The following is a 25,881-nucleotide window of genomic DNA, read 5'->3' on the forward strand; positions in this document are numbered from 1 at the left end:
GCTGGGAATACAGGTGCATGCCACCATGTTCCTCTATTTTTTGTAGAGCTAGGGTCTCATTATGTTGCTCAAGCTGGTCTCAAACTCCTGCCCACAACTGATCCTCCTAGCTCAGTCTCCAAAGTGCTGAGTGGGATAAAAGGCACAAGCTATTGTACCTGTCCAAAAGATCTCTAATTTAAGATTTCAAATTTTCTTTCTGAAAAATCAAATATTTTTTATTCCTTTTTAAAAAATAGTATGTTTTATAAACATAAAATACATCACTCTTCCCACTGGCTAAATGTATATATTTGCCAACACTACAACCAACCACAGTATCAGTAACATCAAACTGAGAATCTTAGCAACCTATTTTGGATATCTACTCAACAAAACCCACAATGACTAAATAGACTAATAGCTTTACCTTGATCTGGTGCACTCAAAGTAGAATGTGGCATTTTGTGAACAGACATTGCACAATCATGCTAGCTGAAATAAAATCTTTCAAATCACTCCAAAACTGGTTCTACAGCTTTAAACATCAAATTTAATCAGTGTCTGCTACAATTATGGAAAAACTAAAAGCTGCCTGGAGCAACCTGTGTGAAGAGTTTCAGTTTAAGTCCCAATTATGGCCAGGCCTGTGGTAGGTGATTTTCTATTGTCCTCTCTGATCCCTTGCAGACCCTCTTCCTCTTTAAGCCCTCTGTATGCTAGATTTCCTCAGAGACTGGTTCTAGGCCCTTCCTTGTTACTCTCCATTCTCTCTGTAGATTAACTCATCTAATACCATAGTTTTACATTTTATCCGCATATTGGTGGCTCTCAGTCTTACTTCTCCAGTTCAGAAACTGGCTTCTGAGCTCCAGATCTGTACATCTAACTATGTGATATCCGTATTTGATCATCTAAGAGATAGTTCAAGCAACACGTTTGGAACCATTTGGAACCCAACTAGTGGTCTTCCTTTGCCCAAATATGGTTCCCCACTAATCTCTCCTATTTTAGGAAATGACCGTTGTTCATGCCAGAACCTGGAAGTCCTTTTTGATACTACTTTTTCAGTGACCCCACTATCCAGTACATTGGTAAGTCCTGGTGATTAAGATGTCAACAGATGGTAGAAAAATTGATAGATAATCCCAAGTCCATCCACTTCTCTTCACCTCCACTATCCTAAACCCATCTCTAGCTATTTAACATCCGTCACTTGGATGGCAGTTTCCTAAGTGGTCTCCCCATTCTTCTCAAACACTTTCCAATCCATTTTCTGCAGTGCAGACAGAACAATCCTTTAAAGTCACAAAATCAATTCTCTTTTACTCTCTCTCCGTCGGACACATACACATCACTTAAATCTTATCGGTTGTACTGCACCTAAAACACCAAATCCTTAACATATCCTGTCAAAGAAATCCTCAGAGATTATGCTTTCTTTCAAAAGCATATTCTTATACAATTTCCATATGCCCTACATTATTGTATATCCTCAGATTTCAGCATTACTAAAGTCAATAATTAAATTGCTTTTGTCAGAGTCAGTAACTTATGGGAAGTGCTGAAGGTTTCATTCACTTTGCAGCATGATGTTGTTCGTTTACAGTTATTTCAGAGCGCATGTTTTGTTTCTCCTAACTTTGACATGTAGTATGTACACTTACTCGTTTTGGAAGCAGGATGTCAGTTTTGCTTTACATGAATAAAGCCCAGCATGATATGGGTATGTCTTATATCCAGAACTTCAACTCATGCCACTCTCCCATTTTCTGTTCAGCCACATAGCCTTCTTTGAGGTCCACAAAGTTCTTCCCGGAATGCTACCCACTCTGTCTGGTACATACCCCTCTACAGCCGTTACCCAGCCAAATCTTACTCATTTTCCCAAGTTGCAACTGAAATGTTATTTCCTTCAAATTCTCATCTCATTTGAATGCCCCTGCTATTCAATCATGGTGTTCTGCATTATCAGCTATGATTCCTTTTGGAAGCCAGTAACTGAAAGACCAAATATATCAATAGGGTTTTTAATGCCAGGGAGGCTTTGGGCATTAAAAATAATGATCACGGCTCGGCGCCTATAGCTCAACCGGCTAAGGCGCCAGCCACGTACACCTAAGGTGGCGGGTTCGAATCCCCAGCCTGGAACCGCCAAAACAACAATGACGGCTGCAACCAAAAAATAGCCGGGCGTTGTGGCGGGCGCCTGTGGTCCCAGCTACTTGGGAGGCGGAGGCAGGAGACTCGCTTGAGCCCGGGAGTTGGAGGTTGCCGTGAGCTGTAATGCCACGGCACTCTACCCAGGGGGACAGCTTGAGGCTCTGTCTCAAAAAAAAAAAAAAAAAAAAATAATGATCACTACTATGTATATTTTTATTTCATGCTCACTTTATAAACCTTAAAATGTATTAAACAATATTTCTTAGAATAGTGTGCTATGCTGCCTAATACAGTATTCACTAACTATATTAATGGCTATCAAGCACTTGAAATATGCCTAATCCAACGGAGGGATTTAATTTTAAATTTTATTTAGCTTTAATTAATTTAAATTTTGGAAAAACTAAAGTATGTGAACCTAGTTTTTCAACAGCAATTTTATGAAATCTAAATATAGATCAGATATTTATAGCTAAAATTAAATGCTTGAGATAAGTATATATGTATATATATATATATATATATATATAGCATATATGTGTGTAAAATGCATGCTGGATTTCCAAAGATAATTTCTAAATTATCTCAATTTTTATATTGATTACATGTTGAAGTGATATTTTGAACATATTGAGTTAAAATAAAATTAATCTAATGTTTTTTAATGAGGCTAACTAGAAAAAAATTTTTTTTGGCAGTTTTTGGCTAGGGCTGGGTTTGAACCCGCCACCTCTGGCATATGAGGCCTGCGCCCTACTCCTTTGAGCCACAGACACTGCCTGGGTACTAGAAAATTTTTAATTACATATATTGCATAAACATTGAAATAATTATTCAACCAATAAATGAAAACATAAATTTAACAAAAACTTCTGCTTAAAGGGTTTAAGAGAGGTGGGAGGAAAGACAAACACCAAATATTTGATATGTATTTTTTAAATGTGAAAAATGGCTGAGGCTAGACTGGAGTTTAGGGCCAGAATAGATAAGTGTTGGATAAAATAGGTAGCTACTATAGTAATCCAGGTAAGTGATTAATAATGGTTTGGGCTAGAATGGAAGTGATAGAGACAAAGAATAGAGGATGCATGTGGGAAACACTTGAGAGGTAAAACTGACACTGCTGTAAATTTACTTAATCTGATCCTTCTTTGATTTAGTCAAAACTGATCACAAACTAATCATGTTCTTTTACAATTTAACAAAATCATTTACTAAAATTTATTTAATAAAATTATATAACTTAATCAAAACACTTACTATTACAAGTTTAATCAAATTCTTCCACAATTTTATCAAAATCACAAATCTAACAGATATTCTTATATGCTTCAAAGAATTATTAATATAGAAAAGTTAACATGGGCTCGGCACCTGTGGCTCAAGCGGCTAAGGCGCCAGCCACATACACCTAAGGTGGCGGGTTCGAATCCCCAGCCCGGGCCCGCCAAACAACAATGACGGCTGCAACCAAAAAATGGCCAGACGTTGTGGCGGGCGCCTGTGGTCCCAGCTACTTGGGAGGCAGAGGCAGGAGACTCGCTTGAGCCCAGGAGTTGGAGGTTGCTGTGAGCGTGATGCCATGGCACTCTACCCAGGGTGACAGCTTGAGGCTCTGTCTCAAAAAAAAGAAAAAGAAAAAAAAAGAAAAGTTAACATGAATTATCACGATGGCAGAATTCACTGTAAAAGTTTGTTTACACGAGTCATAAAGGTGCACAGGAACAGAGCAGGGGTCAAAAGATGAAGTTATGATTGTGGTGTGGAATAAATAATCGAATATCGTTATCAATATTGAGAAGAAAACAAAATTGGCCAGACCCTTCCCACTGAGGGCAGCGTCATCAGAGGTCCCGCCCATTGCAGGACCGAGCGGTTCCTTCCACCTTCTATATTTTTATTCAGGCTCGCGCCAGCCTTGGTCTCTGACTCGGAAGCCATATGTTCCTGGAGGTCCTGTAGGCTCTCCGGTCACCTGCAGCCGACAAGCCAACCAAACCACCCTCCCAAAGAGGGAAACACCAGAGCCAAAAGCTGCACAGACGTCGGTCACACCCCCGCGGATGAGTGCTTCCGGGGCAAGGGGCGGGGCCTCCGGAAGTGGCCGGGCGCCGTCCGCTGCTCGTTGTTTAAGCGGCTGACGGGAAAGAGAACCCTGAGCTCAGGCGGCGCCGCGGGGCGGCAGTCACGGCCAGAGCCCGAGCCGTCCCTCCCCTCCGGACCAGCCAGAAGCGAAGACTAGCGGCTGTGGAGCGGCGGGGTAGACGCCTGCTCGCCTTCTGGTCCCATCATGTCGCGGGGCTCCATTGAGATTCCCCTCCGGGACACTGACGAGGTAGGTGTCGACTATGGAGGGGGTGGGGGCGGTGAACTTGGGTAACCCGCTCCCCCTCGCTGACTTCGCTCGACTTGGTTTCTGAAGCCAGGGCACCTTTGCGCCCCAGGAGCCGAGATAGAAATCCTCGGCCAAGCTCTGATCACCTCCTTCCCCAGCCCCTGTGTCCCCCCGAGCTGGGAACAACCGCGTCCCTGCAGCCTCGGGGCCACTCCGAGGAGTTCTTGAAAGTTCCTTTCCAACCTGTTCGTGTTTGACAGTGCTCTGCTCTTTTCCTAATACACGGAAGCAGGGGTGTGAAGCACCTCGCAGATGACGGAGGTGGGCGCCCGATGTCACCGTGGTCTATGTCCTGCCCAAACTCAGTGTCTTTCCCTGGCAGTATTTAGGGAGGAGCGTCTCCTCTTCTCCCATAGAAACTCGAGTCTGTCAGGGCACAACTGTTCTCTAGGCAAGACTCCGTCAGCGGGAAAGGGAGCCCAAGGTTTAGCCGCTGCTGTGTGCTTCTCGAATTGATCCTCCTCTCCTTTGCCTCATTCTTGGATGGTCTGTGGTTTTTCTGAGTAAAGCTCTCAGCTTTGATGTTCTTGGATATTTCATACTCTTATTTTTGTGTTGTTTTCTAGTTGTTTGAGACCCAGTATTGAAATATAATTCACTTACCATAAAATGCGTTAGTTAATATATTTGCAAAGTTGTGTAGCTTTTACCTCTAATTCCCCAACATTTTCCTATTATTATTTTTTTGCCCACATTGAGGAGAGTCTGTGACACGCAAATTCTGCCTCCATGATTAATGTGTACAGTGCCATTCAACTTTGCATGACCTCTACAGTCTAGCTTCTCAAGGAGTCAGACCTATGGCATCAAAGTGTCCAGGGTGCTTATCTGCACTTTACTTGGAATGTATGTTAAGCAGAGTTTGGTTTATTATTTTTGAGTAAGCAGAACATTTGTAGCATATTATAGTTCTAGTGATTTGGGGACAACTAGTAGGGTTTGTTTGGTTCTCTATGCTTTTTTTTTTTGGCCGGGGCTGGGTTTGAACCCACCACCTCCGGCATATGGGATCGGCGCCCTACTCCTTTGAGCCCCAGGCACTGCCCCTGGTTCTCTATGCTTTTACATTAATATTATAGTATAATCTGTTTATCATGTGCTCCTTAAATATTAACATTTACTTGGCTCAGTGCCTTTAGCTCAAGCGGCTAAGGTGCCAGCCACATACACCAAAGCTGACGGGTTCAAATCTAGCCCGGGCCTGCCAAACAACAATGACAACTACAGCCAAAAAATAGCTGGGCATTGTGGCGGGCGCCTGTAGTCCCAGCTACTTGGGATGCTGAGGCAAGAGAATCGCCTAAGCCCAGGAGTTGGAGGTTGCTGTTAGCTATGACACCATGACACTCTACCCAGGGTGACAGCTTGAGGCTCTGTCTCAAAAAAAAAACAAAAAAAAAAACCATTTACTAGTTCAGCCCTAATGAAAGTAAACACATGCTCTATGTATATGCACATTGATGGATAGTCAAGAAAAATACCAGTTAAAGGGCGGCTCCTGTGATTCAGTGGGTAGGGCACTGGCCCCATATACTGAGGGTGGCGGGTTTGAACCCGGCCCTGGCCAAACTGCAACAACAACAACAAAATAGCTGGGCTTTGTGGCAGGTGTCTGTAATCCCAGTTACTTGGGAGGCAGAGGCAAGAGAATTGCCTAAGCCCAGGAGTTGGAGGTTGCTATGAGCTGTGTGGCACCACAGCACTCTACTGAGGGCAATAAAGTGAGACTCTGTCTCTACAAAAAAAAAAAAAGAAAGAAAGAAAAATACCAGTTAAAGAAGAAATATGAATTTTAGAAAGAAGTGAGAGTTAAATGTACATTTTGTGTTTTAGGTCATTGAACTTGACTTCGATCAGTTACCGGAGGGGGACGAAGTTATCAGTATTCTGAAGCAAGAACACACACAACTGCATATATGGATTGCTTTGGCGGTCAGTATTTATGTAGCAAGTATTTTTTTACTTGTTGACTAGGAAAATACCTGTATGTGGTTTCTATTTTCAGATATAGCTAACTTGGGTACGTGATAAATAAAGCATACCCCATAGGACAGTTTCCTAAATGATGCGCTACTATACTAGTAAATTAGTGTACGTGGGTAAAGGCAAAAATTCTTTTAAGTAAAATAGTACTCTATATTGAATATTTGATTGTGTGGTATTTAGTGATTATTCAGTAAAGTCTGGCTTATAGTTAATAGATGGGCTGAGAGAAAACAAAGTGCTATGATATAAACCTTGCTACTTCACATTGTTAACCAAAACAGCAAAATATTTCCCTTAAAATGCTCCAGAAAGTGATTAGATTTCAGGCAAACCCACCTAAGCTCCTTTCAACAATCTTCCTCAGGCTTATGTTTTTTTGTCTTGTTTGGTCTCTTCTGTAATATGAACATTACTAGAGATTCTCATTAAAATCCAATCAGCAAGCCTAAAATTCTATACCCTTTACCGCCCGCCAAGCATCAGTTGTATACGGATGTTTCCTTTTTATAGATAATATAAATACTATAATCATAGCTCCTAAGAAGGTGTGCCACAGGTAAAGATACATAGGAGGCTCCTAGTATTATCTTAAAGGGTCAGAGAAGTAGGTCTGGGATTGGGCTTCTATTGAGTGCACAAATCTGCCCTAGGTTTCTTCCCTTTGGACGTGGATTTATAGGGAGATACTTTCACGATAAGCAGTGCCTTCTTACTTGAAGTGCCAGATTTTCTTATTCCACAGAGACCAAGCCAATAATCTTTGTCCCATTATTTTTCAAAACAAGAAGGTAACTTTGGACTCAAGCCTGTAGTGCAGTGGTTATGGTATATACACTGAGACTGGTGGGTTCAAACCCAGCCTGGTACAGCTAAACAACAATGACAACTGCAACAAAAAAAATAGCCAGGTATTGTGGTGGGTGCCTATAGTCTCAGCTACTTGGGAAGCTGAGGCAAGAGAATTGCTTACGCCCAAGAGTTGGAGGTTGTTGTGAACTGTGATGCCACGGCACTCTACCGAGGACAACATAGACTCTGTCTCGAAAAAAGTAACTTTGGTTTGTTTATGTTAGTATATACCCCTTCCTTATGTTTTCATGCATTTGCATAAAAATTGTAATAATGAAGGATTACCAGAGCAACTGTGGTAGAATAAATTGATGAAACATTGTGTGAGATAGGTTTATAGGAAAAAGAGTTTAGGCTTTGGAGTTAGGCCTTTGTTCAAATCCTAATTTGGCTGCTAATTGCATAAGTGACCTTACACAAATGATCTAATTTCTGATCTTATTTCATCTAAAATATGAGGATGTTAGTACATACTTCATAGGGTGGTTATAGAGATTAGAGAAAATTTAGGTGAAGTTTCTAGCCTGGTATGTGACCCGTAGTTGTTAGTAAATGATGGATATTCCTTTTATTACTTATAAATAAACCAGATGCCCAGGAAAGTTGTCGGTAAGCCCAAAGTCACAGGCAATTTTTGCTAGATCTAGAACCAGAACCCAAGTTTTCTGTTTAGAGTTCTTTACAGGCAGTCCCTGAGTTACAAATATTTGACTTACGTACAACTCACACACACTTATGGATGGAAGCTATTACAGTAGTAAGTCCTGAGTTACAAAGATCTGACATGTGACTTAGAAACAGTGGCTATTACAGATAATAGGTAAATATACCTATTCCAGCTCACATAGGAATTCAACTTAAGAACAAACTTACAGAATCTATCTTATTCATAACCTGGAGACTGCCTGTATACCTTTCATTATTGCTTTCTCTCTTAGGCTCTGTTTATTTGAAAATTTTAGTTTGAAATCAACTATTGCTAGATAAGAAACAGAGTGGAAACATAGTTTATGATTCCAGGGATGTTTTTTTTTATTCTAGGGTTTTTTTTTTAACAGCTTTTTAAAATTGTAGTGGAAGCTCGGCGCCTGTCGCTCAAGTGGCTAAGGTGCCAGCCGCATACACCTAAGGTGGCAGGTTCGAATCCAGCCCGGGCCCGCCAAACAACAATGACGGCTGCAACCCAAAAATAGCCGGGTGTTGTGGCGGGCACCTGTGGTCCCAGCTACTTGGGAGGCTGAGGCAAGAGACTCGCTTGAGCCCAGGAGTTGGAGGTTGCTGTGAGCTGTGAAGCCACAGCACTCTACCCAGGGGGATAGCTTGAGGCTCTATCTCAAAAATAAAAAATAAAATAAAATTGTAGTGGATCTAAAATAAATTGCATATGTTTGAAGTGTACCATTTGATAAGATTTGTCATACTTAGTATGTATGCACCTATGAAACCATCACCACAATCAAGATTAGTGACTATTCATCACCCTCAAAAGTTTCCTCCATTTCCTTTTCCTCCCTCACCCCTTCTGTTCCAGGCAACTATAATACTTACTTGCTTTTTGCCACTAAAGGTAGGTTTGCATTTTCTGCAACAGTACATACATTCCAACAGTGTGTATGGAATCCACCATACATACTGTTTTTTGATCTGGTTTCTTTTATTCAGCTTAATTATTTTGAGATTTATCCATGTTGTAGCATGTATCCATAGTTCATTCCCTTTTATTGTAAAGTAGTACACATATCCATTATATGGATATACCGTAACTTGTTTATCCATTCACCTGTTATTCAACATTTGAATCATTTCTAGTTTTTTGCTATTACAAATAAAGCTTAAATATTTGCAAACAACTTATTATATGGACATATGCTTTAGTGATTCTGATTTGCTCTTTTATCTTACAGCTGGAATACTATAAGCAAGGAAAAACAGAAGAGTTTGTAAAATTGTTAGAAGCAGCACGTATAGATGGCAATTTGGACTATAGAGACCATGAAAAAGACCAGATGACCTGCTTGGATACATTGGCGGCCTATTATGTACAACAGGCTCGGAAAGAAAAGAATAAGGACAATAAGAAGGATCTTATCACACAAGCCACCTTGTTGTATACAATGGCTGATAAAATTATTATGTATGATCAGGTAAAATAAGTCAAATTTCAGTTTATGAATGGGGAAAGAAAATACCACATGAAAGCAAAATGTGTGTGATAGGCAGACTTTTTGAAAGGATTTTTTTTTTTAATAATATGGTTGCTTAGGTTCAGTGTCTATGGCTAAGTGGTTAAGGCACTGGCCACATAAACCAGGAATAGTGGGTTCAAACCCAGCTGGGCCTGCCAAAAAACAATGACAACTACAAAAAAAAAAAAATAGCCAGAAGTTGTGGTGGGCACTTGAAGTCCCAGCTACTTGGGAGACTGAGGCAAGAGAATTGATTAAGCCCAAGAGTTTGAGGTTGCTGTGAGCTGTGACACCACAGCACTCTACCGAGGGCAACATAGTAAAACTCTGTTTCAAAATAATAATATGGTTGATTAAAGTCTACAAGAAGAAGGGTCCCTCAGTAAAACTGGAATTTTTTTTGTCCTTGTACTATCAAAGTAATGTGGGATAATTTAGTTTATAAAACTTACCCATACATTTAGTTAGTAATTCCAACATCTTTAGGTGAATTTTAGGAATATTTTAAGGAATTTGATCTTTTCCTTTTGTTATTGTTACTGGTACAGGAAACTTGTGTTTCAGGATAATTTCTCATTTTGTAATTAAGAATTGCTTATTGGTGGTTTAAACATACTATGTTGATAAAGGAATTTGCATTATGCTCTGCCTCCTTCCTGTATGGGTTTTATTTTAGTGTTAGGTAGACATAGTCAATTGGGGGTAAAATCTAAGACGATACATTACATTTCAGAACCATTTGTTGGGAAGAGCCTGCTTCTGCCTACTTGAAGGTGACAAAATGGATCAAGCTGATGCACAGTTTCATTTTGTACTCAACCAGTCTCCAAATAATATTCCAGCCCTTCTTGGTAAGTGATCTCTTAGGAATCTGTTTTTTCCCCACCACATAACTAGAATATATCCCTTTGTAACGGCTCCCAAGTAACTCTGCTTGATAAAATGCATACTAGTTACAAATAATTTATTATTCACTCTGAAGAGTGAATTAACAGTCTCTAGTTAGACAACTTCAAGTTCTTGCAGTTATTACTTTATAACATGTTAACATAAAGACAAGATTTTCTTTGGGATGCCAAGGCCGGAGGCCAGCAGTTCAAGGTTGCAGGGAGTTATGATCATGCCACTGTACTCCAGCTGAGCAACTCTATCTCAAAAAGAAAAATCTTTTAAAAAGAAAGGATTTTCTATTTTTCTGTTTTTTTTTGAGACAGTCTCACTATGTTGCCCTTGGTAGAGTGCTGTAGTATCACAGCTCACAGCAATCTCCAACTCTTGGGCATAAGCAATTGTCTTCCTTCAGCCTCCCAAGTAGCTGGGACTACAAGTGCCCTCCACAGCGTCCAGCTATTTTTTGTTGCAGCTGTTGTTTAGCTGGCCCAGGCTGAGTTCAAACCTGCCAGCCTGGGTGTATGTGGCCGGTACCCTACTCGCTGAACTATAGGCGCCACCAGATTTTCTATTTTTAGACATGAATTAGTATACCTTTATGAGAAACAAATTTTTAATATGAAATTTATGTTCACTATTTTCAAGTATTTCTTACTGAGAGCTGTGTGTAGAGTTAGTACAAAGTAGAATAGACCTGTGCTCTTTAATCAGACACTGTGCCTTTGTTTTTTACAATTGTTACAGGTAAAGCTTGCATTTCATTCAACAAAAAAGATTACAGAGGAGCTCTTGCGTACTATAAGAAAGCATTGCGTACTAACCCTGGATGTCCAGGTAAGAGAAAAACATTATTTTAGTCTAAGCCGTGTATGGCCCATCTAAAACATTGAGGGTTTGCTAGTTGCTTATGAAGTTAGTTGTAATGGAAGAAAAAGTATCCAATGTACACACCCCTATTATGAAACTAATTTATACCTTTTATATGAAAGCTATAACCTAATAACAGCCTAAGAATACGAGGAGGGGGAGGGGAGGGCGGAATGGGTGGAGGGAGGGGGATTGGAGGGATCACTTCTGAGGTTTATCTTACAAGGGTACAAGTGAATCTTTCTAAGAGCAGAATGTGAACGTTTTAAAATAATAACTAAGAAAATGACACAAAGGCTATGTTAACCAGTTTGATGGAAGTGTTTCGGATTGTGTGTGAAAACCCCACACTGTACCCCAGAAGTGCATTAATGTACATAGTTACCATTCAATTAAAAAAAAAAAAGAAGTTAGTTGTGAAATGGTAACCATTAAATCATTGAAATGGCAAAGTTGACTTGGTGCCTGTGGCTCAAGTGGCTGAGGCGCCAGCCACATATACCTAAGGTGGTGGGTTCGAATCCAGCCCGGGCCGCCAAACAACAATGACAGCTGCAACCAAAAAATAGCCAGGCGTTGTGGCCGGCGCCTGTGTCCCAGCTACTTGGGAGGCTGAGGCAGGAGACTCGCTTGAGCCCAGGAGCTAGAGGTTGCTGTGAGCTGTGATGCCATAGCACTCTGTCCAGGGGGATAGCTTGAGGCTCTGTCTCAAAAAAAAAAAAAAAAAATGGCAAAGTTGAGTTTTGGTTTTTTTTTTTGTTTTTTTTTAGTTTTGTGTTTGTTTCAAAAGCTAGATAGTGGATCATGTAATAATCTTTTTCTTTGTACTGTTTTTTTCCCCAAATGTCATTCATTTGGCAAATTTTATTGAGTAACAACAGTGTACCAGGCACTGCTATAAGTCCTGAGAATGCAGTAAGAACCAAAGAGACAAAAGTTCCTGCCCTTATGGAATTCATTTTCCAGTGGGGAAGATAAATGAGTAAAATAAATACTGTGTAAGATATGGGTAAGGGTAAGGAGAAGGATAAAGCAGAAAGGAGTATGAAATGCATTGGGAATTACTTAGAAAAGGTGACTAGAAAATTTATCAGAGATGGTAACATTTGAGTAAAGAGCTAAAAAACAGCCATGCAGATACATGAGAGAAGATTATTCCCAGAAAGAACACAGAAAAGGTACAGAGTTTCTGAAAAAAGAATGTGCCTGACAAATTTGAGGAAGACTAAGGAGGACAGTGTATCTGGAATGAAGAGAGTGAGAGAAAAGAGTAGTAAGAAATGGGCTGAAAGATAGGATGGAGGGGGGGAGTGGCAAGAATGAATTGGAACATTATGAACATACTGTGTCATGCAGTATTAAGAACACTCTTGCAGGCAGTGCCTGTGGCTCAGTGAGTAGGGCTCCAGCCCCATATACCGGAGGTGGCGAGCTCAAGCCAAAAACTGCAAAAAAAAAGGAATATTCTTGTATTACCCAGATATTAAAACCAGAGAAAGTCACAGCAAAAGAAGAAAACTAAAGGCCAATATCCCTGCTAAACATACACATACATGCAAAAGTCTTCAATAAAATTCTATCGAAGAGAATTCAACAACACTTTAAAACAATTATTCACCATGATCAAGCAGGATTCATCCCAGGGGTGCAAGTATGATTCAACATATGCAAATTAATAAATGGAATACATCACATCAACAGAAACAAGGATGACCCTATGTGATTATTTCAAAGGATAATAAACAAAATTCGACATCCATATGTGACAAAAACCCTCAACAAATTGCATATAGAATTTGTTCCTCAACCTGATAACAGCCATACATCACAAGCCTATAGCTAATATCATACTGAATGGGGAAAAAATAAAACCTTTCTAATAACATCTATAATAAAACAAGGATGCCTGCTTTCACCACTTTTATTCAGCAGAGTGCTAGAAGTTCAAAGTCAGAAAGTTCAAGAAAAAGAAATAAAGGGCCACCATATTAACCAGACAAAGAATAAAAGCTCAGTTTGTAAACCCTAAAAAAAAAAAAAAAAAAAGAAATAAAGGGCATTGGTCAGCGCCTGTGGCTCAAAGAAGTAAGGCCCTGGCCTCATATGCCAGAGGTGACGGGTTCAAACCCCACCCTGGCCAAAAAAAAAAAAGAAAGAAAGGATATTTAAATTAGAAAGAAGCCAAATCATCCCTGTTCCAAGACAACATGTTCCTATATTTAGGAAAAAAAAGATTACAACACAATCCTCTTAGAACCAGTAAAATTTAGTAAAGTTTCAGGATACAAAATCAACATATAATCAGCATTGTTAGCCGGTATTGGGGCAGGTGCCCTGTAGTCCTAGCTACTTGAGAGGCTGAGGTAGGAGGATCGCTTGAACTGTGGAGTTTAAGGTTGCTGTGAGCTAGGCTGATGCCACGGCACTCTGGCCTGGGCAACAGAGTCAGACTGTGTCACAAAAACAAAAATAGCAGTAATGTTTCTGCACAGTGATCAATCCAAGAAAGATATCAAGAAAGAAATTGTATTTATAATAGCTACCAAAAGTACTTCAGAAGTGCAAGATCTCTACAAGGAAAGATATGAAACACTCATGAAAGAAATTGCATAGAGGACACACACAAAAAATGGAAAGATATCCTATGCTCATGGGTTGGAAGAATTAATATTGTGAAAATATCAATACTACCTATAGCGATCTATGGATTCAATGCAATCTTTATCAAATACCAATGACATTCTTTTTTTTTTTTTTTTGAGACACAGCCTGAAGCTATCCCCCTGGGTAGAGTGCTGTGGCATCACAGCTCACAGCAACCTCCAAACCCTGGGCTCAAGCGAGTCTCCTGCCTCAGCCTCCCAAGTAGCTGGGACCACAGGCGCCTGCCACAGTGCCTGGCTATTTTTTGGTTGCAGCCATCATTGTTGTTTTTGGCGGGCCCAGGCTGGATTCGAACCTGCCACCTTAGGTGTATGTGGCTGGCACCTTAGCCACTTGAGCCACAGGCGCCAAGCCACCAATGACATTCTTCACAGAAATACATAAAACACCCTAAAGTTTGTATGAAACCCCAGAAGACTATGAATAGCTAAATCAATCTTGAGCAAAAAGAACAAACTGGAGGCTTCACACTACCTGATTTCAAATTATACTACATGTACAAAGCTATAGTAATAAAAAGAAATAAGAAATGGGCTCAAAAGATGTAAGCAGGGATTAATCATGTCAGGCATCATAGATTATTATGAGGACTTCAACATGTATCTGACACAGATAGGAGGAGGCCATTAGAGGGCTTTATGCAAAGGATTAATACGATCTGACTTACTTTAAAAGGATCATTTGAGTTTTTGAGTTGTGACTAGAGGGGTATAGAGGCCAAGTATAGAAGTAGGGAGACCAGGGAGAAGGCTTGGAGTCAGGCAGATCAGAGATGATTGTGGCTGTCACTAGAGTGGTAATAGTGGTCAGTTCTGAATATATTTTGAGGGAGGGCGAATAGAGTAGATGTGATGAGTAAGAAAGAGGAAAAGTCAAAGGTAACTCCTTCACAGAAGCAATTAGAAAAGAATTACATTTTACTACATTTAGGAAATAGTTTGAGATGAACGAATTTTATTTTATTTATTTATTTTTGTTGAGATGAACTAATTTTAGACATGAACAGTTTGAAATGCCTTTTTTTTTATTTTATTTTTTTACAAACCCATTTATTTATTTATTTTTGCAGTTTTTGGCCGGGGCTGAGTTTGAACCCACCACCTTCCACATATGGGGCCGGTGCCTTACTCCTTTGAGCCACAGGCGCTGCCCTGAAATGCCTTTTAGACATTTAAGTGAAGAGATCAGAAGGGCTGGAATTCAGGAAAGAGGCCTGGCCTGAAGTAATTATTTTGGAAACCATCAGTATGATGTATAAAGCCTTAAGACTATGTGAGGTCCCCAGAGGAGTTCGTATAGGTAGAAAAGAGGGCTACAGATGGAGCCCTAGAGCACTCTGACATTAAGAAATCAGGAAAATACGGGCACTGGCCCCATATGCTGGAGGTGGCTGGTTCAAACCCAGCCCTGGCCAAAAACTGCAAAAAAAAAAAAAAAAAAAAAAAAAAAAAAAATCAGGAAAGCGAAGAATCAGTAATGGAGCCAGATACGATAACAGCCAGAGGGTTGGAAGAAAACAGTAAATTCAGTGTCCTTGAAGTCAAATGTAAAATATTGCCAGAAAAGGTGATAGGAAATTTTGTTGTTAGACCAGGGAATATAGGGAGAGAGAATTGATTATTGGATTTAGTGGCATACAAATCATTAGTGACCATGATGAAAGCTGTTTTACTGGGGTGGTGGAGTGGATTCACGCGAGAATGGGAAGAAAGGAAATGGCAGCAGGTTTGGATTTTGGCATAGCCTTGAAATGAGGCAGCATGTGTGAGCCTAGCTCTTAAGGGGAATGACAATATGTGCATTTAATCAGTCACAATATTTATAAAGTCTTAATGGAAATTTTGTTTTCTGTTTAGGAAACTCTCCTCAAAAATGAGAAATTGAAGGTACAGTGTAGCAGGGATGTTAGAAGACAATAAAAATACCAATGTTATAGGTCTGTTCTATGGTGAGAAAGCTGTCCACAGTAGGGGAGAGGGTGGGGAATGGTATGTGATCTAACCCCCGTAAAACCAGTAAACCAGGTTTACCCCCAGGTAAACCAAAATACTTTATAGTATAGTTACACTGAAGTTAATTTGGTGGCTTTTGCAACCCATAAAATAAAATGTTTAAGAATTTTTGTAATTGAATTGAACCCTAAAAAAATGCCCTAGATTGAATGACTTGATTTTGATTTTTTTTTCTCCTAGCGGAAGTTCGTTTAGGAATGGGTCATTGTTTTGTGAAGCTTAACAAACTAGAGAAAGCTCGTCTGGCATTCAGCAGGGCCCTGGAACTCAATTCCAAGTGTGTGGGAGCATTGGTTGGACTGGCTGTTCTAGAACTCAACAATAAAGAGGTATGTAAGTGAAAAAATTATCTGGTTCCTAACTGATTTGTCAGGCTTATAGCCTCTAACCTTAAAAACTTTTGGGGACATATTTGTCTTAGAAATCAGGATTATAGAAAGGTAATAGGGTACCTGTACTGCATGATATGTAACAGCCTATTTATTGGGACATATCTGGAAAGCAAACTTACATTTCTGTGGCAAAATGAATGACTGTTCACACTAATAATAGGACAACCTCGCAATTCAGATAAAGTGTTGATACCAAATGGGTTTGTTCTAAGATTACAAAAAAACTTACTTTAGAGCTTTTTGAATTTTAGAATCTCAAGTAATAGTTCATAGATCTGTACATCAGTTTGGAATGTTTTCAGTTACGAGTACAGAAAAAACCATATTCCATTGCCGTAAAATAAAAGTTCTTAATTGTTTATTCAACTAGATGTTTGAAATCTCAGATTTGATCCTCATTGTCATCAAAACCAGGGTTTTCTTTCTTTCTGCCTCCCTTCCTTATCATGTGGCCTTTCTTTGTCATTTCATAGTCACAAAATGGCCGCTACGTCTCCAGGCATCTCATTATTACATCAGTCTTATAAGGAGGGAGGAAAGAGAAAGAATAAAATCTTTCTCTTAGAGAAGCTCTATCTTCCAGTAAGAAGGAAGCTCCCCATCATGCTTCCCTTTATGTACAATGGTCCTAAACAGAATCACAGCATGATCACTATCATCACAGAATCACCAACATTGTGGGTTGGGTAATTCTTTGTTGGGGGAACTATCCCATCCATTGTACAATATTTAGCAGCATTCCTGGCCTCTGCCCAAAAACTATCCGTAGTTGTGATAACAAAAAATAATACCTCCAATTGAGGACCACTGCCTTAGGCTATTCTTTAGAGAATGGAAATAGTTTATCTGGACTGGTGTAAATGAGTCATGATTCATCTGGGGTTGGGGAGGAGGGGAAGGGAGCTTGCTTTCCTTTCTGAAATCAAATGATGTCCACAGGCTACAAATTCTGGATTCAGTTCATAGGGTAAGAGGAGTAAAATAGTTGTTGGGTAATTCACAAATATCTGTCCTACCAAGATGATGGCTAGGATTTCATCTTTGTGGGGAAGAGAGAAGTGGGTAATGGGGACTAAGAAAATAGATAACTCTCGGCGCCTGTGGCTCAAGGAGTAGGGTGCCAGAGGTGGTGGGTTCAAACCCAGCCCGGGCCAAAAAGAAAATAAGAAGAGGAAAAAAGTGACACAACATCAAAATTAAAAAACACTAAAGGGGCGGCGCCTGTGGCTCAAAGGAGTAGGGCGCCGGCCCCATATGCCAGAGGTGGCAGGTGCAAACCCAGGCCCAGCCAAAAACCGCCAAAAAAAAAAACAAAAAAAAAAAAACTAAAGATTAAAAGGGAGATTTAATTACAGATGCAATATAGATATTTAAAAATCTTAAGAGGCTGGCTCTGCGCCTGTAGCTCAGCAGCTAGGGCGCCATCCTCATGTACCAGAGCTGGCGGGTTCAAATCCAACCCGGGCCTGCCAAACAATAATGGCAACTACAACCAAAAAATAGCCAGGCATTGTGGTGGGCACCTATAGTCCCATCTAGTAGTCTCCCTATTTAGGAGGCTAAGGCAAGAGAATCACTTAAGCCCAGGAGTTTAAGGTTGCTGTGAGCTGTGACACCACAGCACTCCTACCCATGGCAGCAGCTTGAGACTCTGTAAATAAACAAATAAAAATAAAAATCTTCAGAGGTTTCTACTTCCTGTCATAATGGTGAAGTGGCACAGGTTGCTGTCTGTCTCTCTCACATAACATATATACCAATCACTCATTTAAAGTGGACAACTCGGGGTGGCACCTGTGGCTCAAAAGAGGAGGGCGCCGGCTCCATATGCTGGAGGTGGCGGGTTCAAACCCAGCCAAAAAAAATAATAATAATAAAGTGGACAACTAGTAAAGTTCAATGAAGCTGTTGAAAATGGTAAATTTTTATAATATATTTTCTATTATTTGTCAGCAGTAGATTACTTAAGGCTGTGATATCAAATATATATTTATTACATGCACCCAACATCAGAGTATAGGGTATCCATTATAGTAGGGGTGCTTCTACAATGAAGCTTGTTAAGAAAACTAAATTCTAACAATTTGGTAATATACCATTTGAAATGTTTTGACACCAATGGAGATTAACTAAAGTAAGAGCTATATGTTGGTGTCTGAATTTAGGATTACATAATCTTATTTCTTGTGACTGTAAGGAAAACTTTGGAAGAGTGTTAAGTAATGTTTTCACTCCACTTTGTTCTAATATTTTCTTTTAGGCTGATTCCATCAAAAATGGTGTCCAGCTTCTTTCCAGAGCCTATACTATTGATCCTAGCAACCCAATGGTATTGAACCATTTGGCAAATCACTTTTTCTTCAAAAAGGTAGAAGTCATTTATTTTTAAACTCTGGGGTTTTTTCGTACTACATTAATATTTGTTTCTGTTTTCTTTTTTTAATATGAGAAATATTTGAAAATGTTCAGGGCTCGGTGCCTGTGGCTCAAGTGGCTAAGACGCCAGCCACATAGACCTAAGGTGGCAGGTTCAAATTCAGCCCAGACCCGCCAAACAACAATGACGGCTGCAACCAAAAAATAGCCAGGTGTTGTGGTGGGCGCCTGTGGTCCCAGCTACTTGGGAGGCTGAGGCAGGAGACTCGCTTGAGTCCAGGAATTGGAGGTTGCTGTGAGCTGTGGTGCCACGGCACTCTACCCAGGGGGACAGCTTGAGGCTCTGTCTCAAAAAAAAAAAAAGAAAAGAAAATGTTCAGTTTTTTATTTTTTCTCCATATTAGAGATTGTATTAGTTACTTGGGGGTGGGTATATTTGTTCATTCATTCATTCACTTAATAACTTATTGACCCTTTATACCATATCCAACACTGCAGTTGGGTTCTATAGGTGACTAAGACATGGGTTTTGCACTCAAGGAGTTCTTTTTCTATGAAAAAAATAGACATGGGGCGGCGCCTGTGGCTCAAAGGGATAGGGCGCCAGCCCCATATGCCAGAGGTGGCGGGTTCAAACCCAGCCCCAGCCAAAAACTGCAAAAAAAAAAAGACATGTAAACAAATTTAAATGTAAAAATAAAGGACTCTGTCCAGTAATGGTAGAGAAATGAGGATGTGATCACGGGGCTTAGGAGGGTTTTCACCAAGACAACAAAGAGACTTAAAATACCACTGATTTGTTGTCTTGGTGAAAACCCTCCTGATTTCACTGACAAAGTTTGTATGTAAAAACACGAAACATGAAAGTTTTGGCTTGGTGCCTATGGCTCAAGCGGCTCAGGCGCCAGCCACATATACCTTAGCTGGTAGGTTCGAATCCAGCCCGGACCCGCCAAACGACAATGGCTGCAACAAAAAATAGCCAGGCATTGTGGTGGGTGCCTATAGTCCCAGCTACTTGGGAGGTGAAGGCAGGAGAATCACTTGAGCCCAGGAGTTGGAGGTTGCTGTGAGCTGTGATGTCATAGCACTCTACCCAGGGCGACAGCTTAAGGCTCTGTCTCAAAAAAAAAAAAACCTTCAGTAATAACTGCAGTGTTGTCATGCATAATAGCTGCAATGTTGTGAATAATAGCTATAAGGAATACATGAATATCTTAGCCCTCGAGTCTAAGATTACACAGCTTATTGGACCACAGTGCTTTACTCTTCTCTGACTTTAGAAGCACATTCCCCTATGATAATGAATTATTGATTAGGCTATAATTGTTAGAGTACTAAAAGGCAAATAGGAAGAAGATGGAAATGTATCTTTTAGGTAAATGAAGTGTTACTGTTTAAGATAAAACAGCTACACAAGCTATCTTAAGCATTCACTCAGTTGATCTGGTAATCTTCACAATTCAGGATTATAGTAAAGTCCAGCACCTGGCTCTCCATGCGTTCCATAATACAGAAGTGGAAGCTATGCAAGCGGAAAGCTGTTATCAGCTGGCTAGATCATTCCATGTTCAGGTAAGAGAACTTTGTAACTTCTCTAAATATCTAAGTCTTTTAGGTCCTTTTTACACTTTTGTGCATATTGTTGGTCTTACTTTATTTTCATTTTTTAGGAAGATTATGACCAAGCTTTTCAGTACTACTATCAAGCCACACAGTTTGCCTCGTCCTCTTTTGTGCTACCATTTTTTGGTTTGGGACAAATGTATATTTATCGAGGTGACAAAGAAAATGCATCTCAGTGCTTTGAGAAAGTTTTGAAAGCTTATCCTAATAATTATGAAACCATGAAAATTCTTGGCTCTCTCTATGCTGCCTCTGAAGATCAAGAAAAACGAGATATTGCCAAGGTACATTTTAAGTCTAGCTATTTTCTGTTAGCTGTCCTTAGACTCGCATTCCTCATTTCTTGTTATTGCTAGTAGAGGTATGGTAGAAGCAGTTTTGTTAGCTGTGCTTGTTTCAGTTTAGATAAGAAACAGTTGACTTATTAAATAGGTTTGAATAGACCTCATTTTTTATTTTGATTGGCTATAGATGGAATGATTTAGTTTAATCTCTTCATTCTAGGGCCATTTGAAAAAGGTCACAGAACAGTATCCTGACGATGTTGAAGCTTGGATTGAATTGGCACAAATCTTAGAACAGACTGATATACAGGTATTTAGTAATGATGTTTATCTCCTCCACAGTGTATTTTTTGTAAGCATGATGTAGTATTTCTCTTCCATTTTCGCTTATGTTCTATTGACCATGTAAATACAGGGTGCCCTTTCAGCCTACGGAACAGCAACACGAATCCTTCAGGAGAAAGTGCAGGCCGATGTCCCCCCAGAGATTCTGAACAATGTGGGTGCCCTCCATTTTAGACTTGGAAACCTAGGAGAGGCAAAGGTAGGACAATAGGAATATTCCCTTTTTTTTTTTAATAGGTGGTCAAGTTGAATGCATACCTTTTTTTAGATGTATCTGCTAAGTCTTAACAGTACAATTTTTCTTTCTAGAAATATTTTTTGGCATCATTGGATCGTGCAAAGGCAGAAGCTGAGCATGATGAACATTATTATAATGCCATATCTGTTACAACATCATACAATTTAGCCAGGCTGTATGAGGCGATGTGTGAATTCCATGAAGCAGAAAAACTGTATAAAAACATCTTGCGAGAACATCCTAATTATGTTGACTGTAAGAATTTTAAACTTTCTTATGTAATAGAACTTCTTTATTCCTGGAAAAAAAAAAAAAGCTTTCTTAGAACCAGTAGTAAAAAGCATGAAGGTTCTGGCTTGGTGCCTGTAGCTCAAGTGGCTAAGGCACCAGCCGCATACACTGGAGCTGGTGGGTTCAAATCCAGCCTGGGCCTGCCAAACAACAATGACTTCTGTAACCAAAAAATAGCCAGGCGTTGTGGCAGGTGCCTGTAGTCCCAGCTATTTGGGAAGCCGAGGCAGGAGGATCACTTAAGCTCAAGAGTTTGAGGTTGCTGTGAGCTGTGATGCCACAGCATTCTACCAAGGGCGACAACTTGAAACTGTGTCTCCAAAACAAAAAGATGAGGGTTCTGATATCCCCTTTTCTTCAAGGCAAATTTGTGTCCTTAAAAGGTACAGCTTTATTTGTATTTATGCTAAACAATAAAAGAAATAACAAAAACTAGTTGGACCAGATTTCAGTGACTAGGTTTCAGTGGGTCAGCTAATTTTATGAAGCTTTTGCCAGTTCCTCAGCATGTTTGCTAATGGATTTACCCTTATAACTCTCCTACTTTGATTTCATATGAGCATTTTTGCTCTGTTTATAATAGTGAGCAAGAGATGTTTTTCTTGAAACAATTATTAGTAAACTTTCCTAGTTTAACTTTATTGCAACCTGTACCTTATAAATTTTGAACAGTTTTTAATTAAAATATAATTTACAGGCTCGACACCTATGGCTCAAGTGGCTAAGGCTTCAGCCACATACACCTAAGGTGGTGGGTTTGAATCCAGCCCAGGCCCGCCAAACAAAAATGATGGCTGCAACCAAAAAAAAAAAAAAAAAAAAAAAAATAGCCAGACGTTGTGGCGGGTGCCTGTGGTCCCAGCTACTTGGGAGGCAGAGGCAGGAGACTTGCTGGAGCCCAGGAGTTGGAGGTTGCTATGAGCTGTGATGCCACAGCACTCTACCCAGGGGGACAGCTTGAGGCACTGTCTCAAAAATATATATATATATATAATTTACAGGCCATGTGTGGTGGCTCATGCCTGAAATTCTAGCACTCTGGGAGGCCAAGGTGGGTGGATTGCCTGAGCTCACAGGTTTAAGACCAGCCTGAGCAAATGCAAGACCCTGTCTCTTAAAAAAAAAAAAGAAAAATAGCTAGGCGTTGTGGTGTGCGCCTGTAGTCCCAGCTACTTGGGAGGCTGAGATAAGAAAATCACTTACGCCCTAGAGTTTGAGTTTGCTGTGAGCTATGATGCTATAGCGCTCTACTGAGGGCAATAAATTGGACTTCCTTTAAAAGAACCTAAAGCATGATATTTTGACTCTATAGTCGAATAAGGAACCTTAAACTTGGCATCTATCATGCTGTTATGGATGCAAAGGTGATTTAAAATAAGCAAGATTTTAATTGAAGGCTAGACTGAATTTGAATTGATTCGATGGGGTTCCTCAAGGAGAATGACATTTTCTAGAGAAAACAACTTATATTTGTGTGGTACATTATTGTCATTTAAGTGGAAAAACCAAAGCAAAAGCCCAGGTCTTCTAACTAGTAATCCATGCTTTTACTATTTTGCCATATGGCAAGCAGCTTTTTTAAAAGAGATAATTGACAGTGGTATAAATTGGTGAGAAATTGGAAATAGAGACCAACTGCAAATTTTTAAATATTTTAGGTTGAGATAAGTATTTAGACCAAGGGACTAGAGTAGACGAGAGCAATCTTAGCTTTCAAACACAAAGACTAGATGGTGACAAAATTGATTGATGTTTGATTTTTTTTTTTTAACCTCTAGAACTTTTTTGTTCCTTGTATAGATGTATTAACAAAAACCATTTGTTTCAAAAGTTTGACTTTATGGCTTGGTGCACATAGCACAGTGGTTACAACACGGGCCACATACACCCAGGCTGGCAGGTTTGAACCCGGCCCAGGCCAGCTAAGCAACAATGACAACTTCAACAACCACAAAAAATAGCCAGGCGTTGTGGCAGGTGCCTGTAGTCCCAGCTACTTGGGAGGCTGAGGCAAGAGAGTCGCTTAAGTCCCAAGAGTTGAAGGTTGCTGTGAGCTGTGATGCTCTGGCACTCCTACTGAGGGTCACATAGTGAAACTGTCCCCCTCCCCCCCAAAAAAGTTTGACTTTAAAGTTAATGATTTTTTTATAGCTAATATTTTGAATGTAAAAGTTTTAAATGTATGTTTTTAGGCTATTTGCGCTTAGGAGCCATGGCCAGAGATAAAGGAAACTTTTATGAGGCTTCAGATTGGTTTAAGGAAGCTCTTCAGATTAATCAGGTTGGTAATATTAACTGTTACGTTTGAGAAATAATTATTTTACTTTTTTCTCCCTGTAGATCAGATTTTCCATATAATGTAAGGTGACCAGATTTTAACATTGGTAAAGGGGGACACCATTGATGGGGGTGGGGGGGTGGGAGGGGCTGGTTTCTTAATTAAAAATTTGGTCTATATGGAGCAACAAAAATTTTCATAGAACACAAAAATAGTATTATAATATTTTTTTAATTTCAACATAAGTACAATTTACAAATATACATTAAAAAATTATAGTATTATTTTATTCTTTGGCATATTTCTCATTTGAGTGAATTTTTTTAGTAGACTGCTGTCGTTGTTTAAAAGGTCATGAAATTTTTCAGAAGAATCTGTTAAATTACATTTCACACATAAAATGGCTTTCAGAGTCTCAACACTTAATTGTGATTTTTCCCATGTCCACACTATTTACCATAGAAAAAATGCGTTCAGTCACAGCATTAGTTCCTGGTAAGGACAGCGTGTATCCCACAATTTTTAGTGCATTATTATATGGAACATGGTTTGTTTCAAAATGATGAAATATTTCTAACCATTTGTTCTCTATTGTGATTTTTGCTGATGCCCAAGATTTAACATTTTCCTTATCGATGTATTTTTTTAATAATGATACATGGTAAGTCGTAAGTTTCACTTTCAAGGCCTGCGCTAGAGTTTTTGCCGCCACTATAAAATATAAATAGTATGAGTACTATCTGCTAAATTCATAAAATAAATAAATTACCTAAATTATCTGAATAGCTGATTTGTTGACATCACTTATTTAACTAGCACTATCACACAGTACGATGTGTATCATCTGAGAGACAGTTACAAAATGTTTTCGTGGTTGCCAATGCCAAAAAATGCCATTGTTCATTAAGTCCAAACAATGGTGGTCGAATTCTAACAACTGATCAACAATGCGAACTTTGATAAGCAGTTCTCAATAATCAATTCTCAACAATTATTTGTTCTTATTAAAGTTTAACATTCTAAAATTAACAAAAATAATATAAAACTCATATCCTGGCGAAATAGCCACATGGCAGCTAAAAACCATATATTTCCTTCCTGTTCTCCCCCTCCCTGTTCCCTAGCTTGTCATGCATTCTTTCTTAAAATCAGGACTTTTTTAATATACTGCGGGATGAGGGGCTGTTAAAAATCAGGACTGTCCCACCAAAAGTCGGACGTCTGGTCACCTTAGGCCAGGCACCTGTAGCCTCAGCTACTTGGGAGGCTGAGGCAAGAGAATTGCTTAAGCCCAAGAGTTTGAAATTTCTGTGAGCTGTGACAGCATGGCACTCTACCGAGGGCAACATAGTGAGACTCTGTCTCAAAAAAAAAAAAAAGATACTAAAGAGCATAATAGGTTGCATTTTCAATCGTGTAATAAATAGGGAAAATATTTTTTAAATATATCCCTTCTATTTTCCTTCTCCTATCCTGTTCCTTCACCTGCACTTCAGCAAATGTGACCTGGCTCATGTGTCTTTTACCCACTCTGGTTTACCTTACTTGTGAATTAGTTAGATCCATATGAGAAAAAGTTATAGAATTGTAGTTTCTTGAAGTTTCGAATGAAATCATAACAGCCATCTAGACTTTTTGATTGTGGACCAGAGTAAGACATAGATTTCACATCATAGCCCGGTCCTGACATACATGTGTATACAAACAACTAAAACAAAACTTTCACAAATCGTTATTTTCTCTTGCTAAAACACTGGTATTTTTATTCTATTCCATTCTGTTGCATTGATCGTGCTGATAACCACACACCAAATTGATTTTATCTCAGTTTGAAAATCACTATTGTGGGCTCGGCGCCTGTGGCTCAACCGGCTAAGGTGCCAGCCACGTACACCTGAGGTGGCGGGTTCGAATCCCTAGCCCGGACCCACCAAACAACAATGACGGCTGCAACCAAAAAATAGCTGGGCGTTGTGGCGGGCACCTGTGGTCCCAGCTACTTGGGAGGCGGAGGCAGGAGACTCGCTTGAGCCCAGGAGTTGGAGGTTGCTGTGAGCGT

At 39.7% G+C, this 25,881-nt stretch overlaps 1 protein-coding gene across 1 annotated transcript in view; it reads left to right on the forward strand.

Annotated features, from left to right (window-relative positions):
- The first annotated feature begins 3,986 nt into the window (after positions 1-3,986).
- CTR9 (CTR9 homolog, Paf1/RNA polymerase II complex component) overlaps positions 3,987-25,881 on the forward strand; it is a 35,869-nt gene continuing 13,974 nt past the window's right edge. Inside the window, exons 1-13 of the mRNA XM_012803629.2 lie at positions 3,987-4,477; positions 6,371-6,469; positions 9,277-9,516; positions 10,292-10,409; positions 11,194-11,283; positions 16,173-16,321; positions 18,645-18,752; positions 20,228-20,335; positions 20,434-20,670; positions 20,891-20,980; positions 21,086-21,214; positions 21,325-21,508; positions 23,737-23,825. Coding sequence (XP_012659083.2) covers positions 4,433-4,477; positions 6,371-6,469; positions 9,277-9,516; positions 10,292-10,409; positions 11,194-11,283; positions 16,173-16,321; positions 18,645-18,752; positions 20,228-20,335; positions 20,434-20,670; positions 20,891-20,980; positions 21,086-21,214; positions 21,325-21,508; positions 23,737-23,825 — 1,686 coding nt within the window. The 5' untranslated portion in view covers positions 3,987-4,432. The remainder of the gene's footprint in view (positions 4,478-6,370; positions 6,470-9,276; positions 9,517-10,291; positions 10,410-11,193; positions 11,284-16,172; positions 16,322-18,644; positions 18,753-20,227; positions 20,336-20,433; positions 20,671-20,890; positions 20,981-21,085; positions 21,215-21,324; positions 21,509-23,736; positions 23,826-25,881) is intronic.

The sequence above is a fragment of the Otolemur garnettii genome, unplaced genomic scaffold, assembly GCF_000181295.1.
Source record: "Otolemur garnettii isolate 467f Iridium unplaced genomic scaffold, OtoGar3 scaffold00001, whole genome shotgun sequence".
Taxonomy (NCBI): Eukaryota; Metazoa; Chordata; class Mammalia; order Primates; family Galagidae; genus Otolemur; species Otolemur garnettii.